Below are 10,076 nucleotides of genomic sequence, written 5' to 3'. Positions count from 1 at the left end.
CCATCCAATATGTACAAGGGCAGACAACATTTCACAACACTCAACATACATTTTCAATTTATTTTCTTATCAAAAACAAAGAATAGTAAAAAGTTTCTTACTGTGAATAAAAAGAAAATGGTTTTGTTAACACTTCCCAAACGTGTGGGCGCTTTACAACTCAAATCTTTGCAAACTTGCACATCACAGACAGAAACAAAAGTGAAGTGCTTTCAAGTGTCCTTTTTGCTGATCAACTTATGATTTTTAACTGAAATTTGCTTTGTTGGACGCATTATTACCGTTATGTTTTTTAAAAAATTTACAACAAAAAAAAACAAAAACTACACAAAATATTGAAGTGTGTGCATGGTTGTATTTGTGTTTGTGTGTGGGATTCTAACTTAGCGAGGGACAGACTGCGTGTTAGCCGTCCTGTTGTTGTATGAACGGGTTTGGTATAGCCTCCATGCCGTCCTGAGGACAGATTAGCACTACGGAGGTTCCTCTGCAGACCACCAGCCCCAGCTGCCTGGTATCTTCTGTCAGCTTCAACTGGTCATCTGGATCTGGACCGACAGGGATGGATAAATGTTACAAGACAAGATAGAAAGTTTACATATCACAGACATTAAGATAAATTTGAATGAACCTGTTTTAATTAAAAATAGACCCTGTGGAGTTTTTGACCACCTGGAAAAATGATTATGTGACTCAGTTTAGTTCACTCACAGTCTGACGATGCACGTGCGCATGGATGATCCGACACAATCCTACTAAACGCTTCACATTATTATAGTAAGAGATAGATAGTAAGAAGACTATAAGCGCTTGATGATGCATGTAAACAGCGCAGGTTTCAAACTGTTAAGAAAGACTGGCTTTAAAAATGAGGAAATCTATTGAAGATGCTTGCAAATGCAAAAAAAAAAATTACAAAAAAAATATACAAAAAAGAATTTATACAGAGAAGAACATTCATAAGAAAACTACACAGGGCTCCTTTAAATGGATCAGAAAGCGAACACATCTCGTGATACATCGCCTCAAAAGAGACACCCTGACCTGCTGACAGATCTGACACACACTGACCACAAACAATAACAAAGCTAAACGCAATCTCAGCTTCACTTGTTCACATTGCCTATGCTTGTCATAATATCTGATATAGAAGTAAATCCTCTCTACATGATGACACTGACTTAAATCAGTGAGGTGTTTTTGGTGCTTTGGCTCCAGTTTTGAGGGACTTTAAGTTTTGTAAGCCACCAGGTGTCACCGTGCCTCCTGCATTTGAATCCCTGATGCCTCAAGTCTTTTTTTTTTTTTTTGAAAAATCAGAAAAACAGCCCAAAAGCTTCATGAGGCTTCATCTGCCCATAAGGAATAATACCCTTTGAAATATGACCCTTTATATAAGTAAGTTGATGGTAACAGTTAAAGGTTTCATCGTCCACAACCAGGCAGCTTTAACTATCAGTCATGTTTTGGAGTTGGAAGTGACATTCGGCTCTATAGTCTCCATAACCTCTTCATTCACTTTTACTTGGCAGACTGGACACAGCAAGGGTATATAGCTGCAAGAAAAAAGAGAGTATTTTGACAAATATTGCTATTCGGTTAGGATTTTTCCACTCCTTTTTTGACTCAGGATGATGGTATAAGGGTTACAACCATGAGATTTTTACAATCTTTTTACAAAATGACTGTGTTACACGACTATTATTATCATCAGTTTTGACCATTAGGGGAATAAAAACAATGGAGTGTTTATTTTGGTTGAACAAACTCTATTATTATAGCTAAAACTTGGAACTAGGTATACAAATAAAATTAACATGTCAACGGTATCAGCCGATATTGGCTTTAAAATTACATTAAATTAGCTAACATGCTTTTTCTTATTTTCAAAAAGTGAAAAATTATATACATTGAAAGCATTGTATTTCAAGTATCCATCTGCTGGTGGACCATCACAATAAAAACATTAATATTAAACAGCATATTTCAAATGATGCTACAGTATTATTCTAAATTTTAAAGCACTTTTATTTAGGGTATTTCCTTGTTTTTTCCTTTTTCTTTTTGCTGGTTTTCAGGTCATTTACTCTACTCATTTCTTGCTTATTTCTTGGAGATTTTCTTCCATAATGGCTCACTGCCTTCTTCCAACATTAATGAAAGAAAACAAGCCATTTTGCTCAAGTTTAAAAACGTTCAGGGAAACAGAAATCATATCAAAGGGGACACAAACTAGAATACACGTTAGAGGAATCCTGTGTACTACATTTGTCCATGCAGTTTCTTTAGTTTCGCAGTGTTATTTACCCATTGCAGAGGTCATTTATGTATTATTTACAGAATCATCTCACACATAATGGCATTTCACATTACTATATTTCTAAATTTGACTATATATATAAATTTGAAACCGATTCATGATGCAAAATGTGTATTCTGCAGGCCTTGATGGAGGGTTTGTAACTTACCCCGCATGTACTCGATTGTCCCGTCCAACACCAGGTTCAACAGAGGATCGAAACCCTTCAGGACGCCGCTGGCTGGGGGAGAAATACACCGTTTGTAGTTTGCATTAACGTCTGTCAGGATTAAGGATTTATTCAATGACTTGGAGGAAAACGCTGCACAAACTAGTACCGGTTTTAACTGGCTAGCCCTGTTAGCATTAGCTTATATTATCACAATAAAGTCACCTACCTTCTCTTCCACCTTGAAACTTAACGCGAATTGGCTTGTCGATGTATTTTGACAAGTCGAAGATGCTCTCCTTCTTCTTCTTTTCTTTATCCTACACAGAGCAAAGGGACATTTGTTTGTAAGTCACATGTGAGCTAGCCGCACACAAACAGAGAGCTCGCCTGAGGTTAGCTTTGCTTGGCTAGCCACATTAGCAGCACTAACGCCACTTTTGCACATTCCTCCTACATATCAGGTCATGTTAGGAGCAAACACTTACAGGCTAAAGGTTTGACCGAGAATATTTATAGGTGAAAAGGTAGAAAGATGCTTGAATAAAAGCCATAAATATACGAACTCACCGCCATGTTAGCTGTGTGACACGGAAGTTAAACTGTGACCTCAGAAGTGCTCCACCAATCAAATCGTTGAGCGCCTGTCTATGGAGCGCCTGCAGCTGACGTCATTGGTTTTTTTTGTTTATTAATTTCTGGACTATATTTTAATTAACTGATAGGAGAAATTTGTTAGTTGAATAATAAAGATACTATTCATTTATTAGTATATTGCCTCTTTGTGTTACAGTGATTATGTTTTTTTTAAACTGACCTCTTTTGCTTGTTGTGTTCAGCCAGCAGTCAGTCATGGGAGAGTCTATAAATACCACCAGTGGGTGTGTTGTGAAGAAGAACAAGGACGAAGCACTGTGCAGAAGGCAGTTTTGGGTGGCTGTGACATGGCCTGCAGAGCCAACGCTGAGCTGCAACCTCAGAGCTTTAAACTCACACTTCTCTCTGAACAGATTAACAAACTTGAGGAGGATGAATCTGCCGTTCATCTCACAGACTGTGCGCCTGATGCAATCCCTGATGCTACTCTGCGAGTAGAGGGAGAGAGTTTTTATGTCAATCGTCAGAAACTGGCTGTCCAGAGTCCCTACTTCAGGGCACTGTTTTTTGGCGGTGGCCTGGAGAGCCGCAAGAGGAGAGTGGAGATCAAAGGTGTGAGTCTGCAGCATTTCAGGGTTTTAATGGAATACATTAAGACATTCAATCTCGCTTTGGACAGAGAAAATGTTCTGGGGATCCTTGAGACTGCAGACTTTTTACAACTGGAGCGAGCCAGGCTGCTGTGCTGCAAGTTCCTGGAGCGCGAGCTGCACCTCAGTAACTGTCTGGGAATGATGGCCTATGCTTGGCAGCTGGGATGCTCTCAGCTCTACAGTGCAGCACGACAGGTGGTTCTCACACACTTCTCTGGTATTGTCGCTGAAGAGGACTTCCTGTCCCTGTCTAAGGAGAGCGTAGCAGACCTTCTTGCCTGTGATGACCTGGCCATCCTTAAAGATGATCTGGCCCTGGAGGCCATCCTACGCTGGGTGTCATTTGACCCAAAACGAGAAGAACATTTTCAGGAACTCACTGAGCTGGTGAGGCATGAGTCGCTCTCTTTACCATTTATGACTGAACTTCTGATCAAAATGAAAAGTGATGACCCCAGAGCCAAGCTCATCTGTAGGCTGGATGAATGTTTCCCGGCATCTTGGTCAATGGGCAGGTCAATGACGAGGATCAGGGCCAGAGAGACCCTGTTTGTCCTGGGTGGACCTCACGATCAGGAGCAGCAGTCACTTTACCAGTTTCACCCGCACAGTGGACGATGGCAGAGCTGTCCACCTCTGCAGAGGAAGAACCTCACACAGTACTCGGTGGCTGCAGTAGGTAATGCTTGGATGTGAATGCCAGTGATGAAGATGAGGATAACCTCGAAACTGATGATAATTATTGTAGATGTTGTAGTTATTGGATTGCATCTTATTTGCACCATACTTTTATCTATTATTCGTGTTTAATTTATATTTGGTATATTTTGCATTTTATATTTGCCATACATTTTCTTTTTCTGCATCTATTGTAGATTGTACGCTATATCTGCTCTCTCTAACTTTGCTTTTTCCTCAGAAAAAAAAATTAAGTTCTATCTTGTTTTGTCTTGTCTTGTCTTATGTTATTGTATCATATTGTATTATATCGTATTGTTTTGTATTGTATCTTGTGAGTGAGGGGTTGAATGTGTGTATGTTATATGTGTGTATACATGACTGTGTAAATACATCTCTATCATATCATCTGTCTTTGTTCTCACATTAAATACCATTAACACAACGTACATATATTGAACACATTACCTAACATTATATTTTCTTTATTTTCTAATTCTCCTGTCATGAAGGCGACAAAGTGGTCGTGACAGGCGGCTACTTTCGGGACGTGCTGTGGTTCAGTGTGGACTGGGTCAGGATATACGAATGTGGAAACAAGCGCTGGGTGGATGGGCCGGCCCTGCAGAAGTCCAGGCACAGCCACTGCTCCATCGGGCTGGACTCTGTACTGTACGTGCTGGGGGGCAGCATGGATGAAGGGCTTGTGGCCAATGTAGAAAGGCTGGTCCTGGGGTCAGAGGAGGGTTGGGAGGAGGTCAGCCCCATGGTGAGGGCTGTGGAGAGGGCAGCCATCGCTGCTTTGGGGTCTTGTCTCTACGTGGCGTGTGGTCTGGATGAAAACGGGGAGGTATATGGTGGAATTCAGAGATACATGGTGAAGCAGGATCAGTGGGATGTGGTCTCTTATTCTCCATTTCCACGGTGAGTGAATTTGTATTTTCAGCTGTGCTTTCTGACATTTTCTGACACAACCTGAAACACTGTTGTTTAAAAAAAAAAACTTAGTTGGCAATGTAATTATATGAAAATTTAACTATTTTACAGATATGACCTGGTTGCCACAGAGCTCAACGGTGCCCTCTACTTGTTTGGAGGCCACGCTTTGCGTTTTGACGTGGAGACAGACGAGTGGACTGTGCAGGATGAGGAATGTCTGGACAGAAAGTTCTTCTGTGGCTGCACAACAGTCACCGGCCAGATATACCTGGTCAGCGAGAGGAAGATCAACAAAGCATTCCCAAACATGGTGCTGATGGACCCTTATATAGACACTTGCATTGAGGTGGATGATGCCATACCCTGCCCTGTGCCCCTCAGAGGCTGCGTTACCATGAGGATGTTCTTGTGATGGGACTGAAGGAAAGGTTCATCTACTTTATAACAGTATTTGTGGTTAAGTTTAGGGCTGAGCCGAATAGTTCAAAGTCTCATTCATAACTTTGACTTTTGAAATCTAAACAAACATTTGAATGCTGGGCAACTTTTATTTCTTTCAGCATGACTATTAGTCCTGTTTAAACCCAATATTTCTGCACAGTTGTACACAAGGGCGTAGGTTTTGCTTCAACATTTAGGAGGACACCTATGAAACATTGAGTTTTACGATCCTCAGCCAGAAAATTTTGAGCATTAAACACTCACTCCTGCATTCAGCTGATTTTTTATGCACCAATTTGTGCCCTTTATGCATCAATTAATAATGTGAACGTCTTTAACTTTGTCAAAATAAAGGTCCTCTGCTACTTTCGTGTTTTTATTGGGGGAGACAAATGCACCTTCTGAATACTGAGGGGGACATGTCCCTTGCCTTTCAAAAGCAATATTTTCAGTACAGTCAAAGAACTGTTTACGCTCCTGCTTGCTGCACACAAAGGGAGGCATACACCTGTATTAACAGGATGTTGTAGCAGAAATCTAACAACACAATAATTTCATCAAAGAAAGCTGATTTAATACAAGCATGTATAAATCATTTCTTTCATCTTATGAATCAACTTTTTGTTTGAGGGTCTGAAAAAAAGTAACTGTCAGGGTGATGATGTAAAAAAAATCATAAAATATGACAACCGACATTTGAAGCTTCATACATAAACCTCAATAGAACCTTTGAATGTAGAAAATACATTAAGTAATAAATTTACAAATGTTATTTGAAAAAATCTATAAAATCAGCACATAATCAGGAGTAATACAATAAAATGACAGCAGAATTTAATTTAGTAGAAGTTATTTATTAAAACTTTCCAACTGGCCACACAATCAACAAAGTATCCATGTGCATTCATAAAGGAACAGTCAAGTGTTGCTTTCATGGAAACGTGACGTTTCTCCTGGTTTTCTTTCTTTTTTTGTTTTTTAAAAAAAAGAAGAATATTCTAGTGGGAATCATGAGTGTGATATTCAGTGGATCAGCCCTTTTAGTGCTCTACAACGTGATCACTTAAAATCCCACCTTATGTTGTGGGCCGCAGTGCTATTAAGTCCCTGGAACCAATAATTTATGAGTAGTCCTTACTACCTGTGAAAATGCAACAGCTGTTTTTAGTGGTGAACGACCTGCTGTGTATGAGTGTACTCAAGTTAATGAACAATATCTCTGTGCAGCACTGTTGTCAATCATAATGACCCATCTGGAGCCGAGCCTGGAAAGAGTTTACAGACGTGTTGTTTACTGTTTAAACAGATGTAAAATCCAAATGACCTCTGGTTCCTAATAAAGTAGAAGAGCCCAGTCTCATCATATAAAATATGCCATTAACTTTTATAAAAAATCATTCAAGTCAAATCTTTACATTTCATGTGAGCCATAAAGCATTTTGACCTTTGTTGACAACTCTGCTATCTAAAATATCTCACATTTCAGTAATGCCCATCTGTGTGCATGTACTTTTCATGGCTTACCTATTCACTACCAGCCTCACCAACATTTCAAGCAAAACATTAAAACCAGTTGAAGTAAAAGCTGTCCAGTGAAGGTATTCCTACTCTCACACAGCGTAATATCAAGTGTTTGTCACAGAACAGTGTAAAAACAGCAGTCAAGGCACAAAACTAAAGTCCAGTAGAGCAAACCTTAACAAAAAACTCATTGAGAAACCATGCTGCCTGTCACAATGATATTAAAAGTAGAAAAAGAAACAAAATGCACACACACTCACACACATATACAGTTTAAATCAATTTTTCTAAAAGCAGTACAGTTTTTGTAAAGGCATTGTTTTAGCAGACATGGGGAGAGCTTTCTTCTACAGGGACGTGTTCTGCTTTGTGCACCAGGGGGCACCATGTCTCTTCTAAGAAGTGACCTAATGGACAAAATCAAATAATATCGCAGAAAAATATAATTTTATCATCACTAAGGGATTTCTGCAGGAGCCTTTAAGAATCTGCCACATGATTGCAAAAACATAAAAATGACCTGCTGAGTAAATGATTAATACAAAATAGATGTATAAAGTGGTTTATCAACAGATTTACTACAATCAATGTCCTTAATAGCCTATGTACAATCATCCAAAGTGTGTATATGTGGGAGTGAATTAAATTCTAGCTTTAGCTTGCTCCGTTTTAAAACATATTTTACCAAATGTTGGATTAAAACAGTTAGATTTTGTGTAAAAAAAAAATGGAGCAAAGAAAAGATAAATGCATTATGGAACAGTTCAGGTACTTGTATCCTCATATATTTACAAAAAGTTATTATATTACAACAAAAAGAAAACAGCATAAATACAAAACTTGCAAAAACAACATGAATGATTTTTTGTAAAGGAAGTCTCCATGTTTTGCCAAATATATCTTTACAGTATGCCGTAGTGTGGGTGACAGCAACAATGGCATTTCTTCTGAATCTCACAGAGTGTAAAGATTTACAATCATCTGTGCTTCTTCGCCCTTTTTTGTGAAGAAAAGCAGGATGCAGACCTAGCCTGATCTGAAATCATCAGTGGACCGTGCTGGATGGACAACATGTATGTATGTATATGCCAGGAATGAGTTAATCTCCAAATAGGCGGTGGGGGGGAAATAACTTATTTTTCCGTTAAGGATCGGTCGACGCTTGAGGAGGCTGCTCCATTATCTGGCTTTGGGCAGCCGGCTGTTAATATTCCTCTGGTTGGTCAGGTTATTCAGGACACAGTTGTTTGCCAGTGATGCCAGTTTGGAGTTGATGGCGCCTTTTCTTTGCTCCCAGCTGCACTCGTCTCCTTCCTCTTCGGGCTCCTCCTCTTCATCGTCCACCTCACTTTCCTCATCACTACGTTCATCACGCTCCACCTATGAAAAAAAAATAGTTCAATAAAACAATATCTGGTGCCAAAGTGACTTTAATTATTCCCCCCTGCTGGCCACCAATGTTCTTACATGTCGATATTTGGATTTTGGATAAATTTCGGTTGTGCGTTGGGTGACCAGGACGACATTTAATGCTGATGTCAATCTGACGTAGAATACTGACGACAAATGACGTTGAAATTTTGTTTGCTTTAAGGTTGTGTTGTAACCAAAATCAAACATCTTTCAAACATATCATGCCAACATCATCTTGACATAGAAAGAGTAAATTTAATCTGGTGTGTAGAACGAAACTCAACATCTGCAAAACATTGTGAAGTTCTAAAATTGTTAGATTTTAAATCGTCTTTTTTTCATTCCAACCAAATTAAACGTCTGTCCAGCGTAAGAGTCCAATGTTTTCCTGACGTCATATTGATGTCTGGTGGCAGCTGGGCCTTTTCATTTACATTCTTCTTCTCACCTTGCCCATGAAGACAAACTTGTAGACCATGCGCAGGATGAGATAAGCCCAGAAGATGTGCAGGGCTTGCAGCACTAACAGAAGGCTGTTGAAGAAATAATAACCGAAGAAGGGCTGGAAGAATTCTAGAGACACCACCAAGGTTGTGTGGACAATTCTGGAAAAACAAAGACAGCATAAAACAGCCAGTTTTAGTATCCCTCTAGCACAAACTCTTGAAAGGTTCAGAGCATTTCAACTAACAAGCACTGTTTCTGCAACCGGCAAAATTGACTGTTTTGCAGGGACTGTAAACCTGCTGCTCCCAGCTAAGAAACCAGTGATGTCAGGTTAGTGGGAGAGAGAGAACAAGGCAAAGATGCATGAGGAAATACGAGACAACACGACACAGCTGGGTGCTCCAGAACACTGCAGCAGATCCTCGACAGTTCAGCAGTTTAGAATGAGTACACGCTACAGGAACTGCAAAAACAACAACCCAGCGTATGATGCAATACAAAAATCTGTGTGAAAGTTGACTTGTATTATTGCTACGACATAGACGTGCATAAAAACTTTATGACTCACAAATTTAAGGCAATGCATGCCATGAGTTTCTTGGAAATTTCAACATCTGGTAGAAACTGGGGGGAAAAAAACATGAAACTTGTTTTACCTGCCAGGAAACACCACCAGCCTCGTCACCAGGAAGACCAAAGAGAAGACAACAAACAGCGAGTCGCACGTCCTCGTCCAGCCAGCGTAGTGAAACATCTTGGCAGACTTTCAGAGGACAAATGCATGTTAGTTACCCAAACCAAAACAGCCACCTTACATCTATGACTAATCTCTAAATACAATCAATTTGATGATTCTCTGATGCTGAGTGACTTACTGTTGGGGGCCAAAAAACATTCAGTAATTTAGACTTCTGTAAGG

General features: G+C 39.7%; 3 protein-coding genes across 6 annotated transcripts in view; 1 reads left to right on the top strand and 2 right to left on the bottom strand.

The window, feature by feature from the left end:
- Positions 1–40: 40 nt before the first annotated feature.
- On the bottom strand, positions 41–3,131 carry lsm7 (LSM7 homolog, U6 small nuclear RNA and mRNA degradation associated). Its single transcript, XM_042483887.2, has 4 exons — positions 3,039–3,131; positions 2,698–2,788; positions 2,469–2,540; positions 41–548 (listed from the first exon to the last, which is right to left on the bottom strand). The coding sequence occupies exons 1-4, from the start codon at positions 3,042–3,044 to the stop codon at positions 406–408; spliced, it is 312 nt and encodes a 103-aa protein (XP_042339821.1). The 5' UTR covers positions 3,045–3,131; the 3' UTR covers positions 41–405.
- Positions 3,132–3,338: 207 nt separating this feature from the next.
- LOC121962253 (kelch-like protein 23) lies at positions 3,339–6,135 on the top strand. Its single transcript, XM_042512485.2, has 3 exons — positions 3,339–4,397; positions 4,909–5,320; positions 5,444–6,135. The coding sequence occupies exons 1-3, from the start codon at positions 3,413–3,415 to the stop codon at positions 5,745–5,747; spliced, it is 1,701 nt and encodes a 566-aa protein (XP_042368419.2). The 5' UTR covers positions 3,339–3,412; the 3' UTR covers positions 5,748–6,135.
- Positions 6,136–6,609: 474 nt separating this feature from the next.
- LOC121940075 (ceramide synthase 2-like) overlaps positions 6,610–10,076 on the bottom strand; it is a 48,917-nt gene continuing 45,450 nt past the window's right edge. For all 4 annotated transcript variants that reach the window (XM_088077745.1, XM_042482946.2, XM_088077744.1 and 1 more), the window contains 3 exons: positions 9,814–9,920; positions 9,159–9,315; positions 6,610–8,677 (listed from right to left, as the gene is read on the bottom strand). In XM_088077745.1, the coding sequence (XP_087933871.1) occupies positions 8,477–8,677; positions 9,159–9,315; positions 9,814–9,920 (465 nt within the window). In that variant the 3' untranslated portion in view covers positions 6,610–8,476. The remainder of the gene's footprint in view (positions 8,678–9,158; positions 9,316–9,813; positions 9,921–10,076) is intronic.

The sequence above is a fragment of the Plectropomus leopardus genome, chromosome 5 (genome assembly GCF_026936395.1).
Source record: "Plectropomus leopardus strain MGB_pleo_1.0 chromosome 5, ASM2693639v1, whole genome shotgun sequence".
NCBI classification, from domain to species: Eukaryota; Metazoa; Chordata; class Actinopteri; order Perciformes; family Serranidae; genus Plectropomus; species Plectropomus leopardus.
Note: the sequence above shows the minus strand (reverse complement) of the source record. Positions and strands in the feature narration are given on the sequence as shown.

Excerpts from the sequence above, each read along its gene's own strand:
- lsm7 (XM_042483887.2), bottom strand. Across the intron at positions 2,541-2,697 it reads GTTTCAAGGTGGAAGAGAAG|CCAGCGGCGTCCTGAAGGGT; the intron begins GTAGGTGACTTT and ends TTTCTCCCCCAG. Across the intron at positions 549-2,468 it reads GACAATCGAGTACATGCGGG|ATCCAGATGACCAGTTGAAG; the intron begins GTAAGTTACAAA and ends CTGTCGGTCCAG.
- LOC121962253 (XM_042512485.2), top strand. The coding sequence starts at position 3,413 with ATGGCCTGCAGAGCCAACGCTGAGCTGCAACCTCAGAGCTTTAAACTC. Across the intron at positions 4,398-4,908 it reads GTACTCGGTGGCTGCAGTAG|GCGACAAAGTGGTCGTGACA; the intron begins GTAATGCTTGGA and ends CCTGTCATGAAG. Across the intron at positions 5,321-5,443 it reads TCTTATTCTCCATTTCCACG|ATATGACCTGGTTGCCACAG; the intron begins GTGAGTGAATTT and ends ACTATTTTACAG.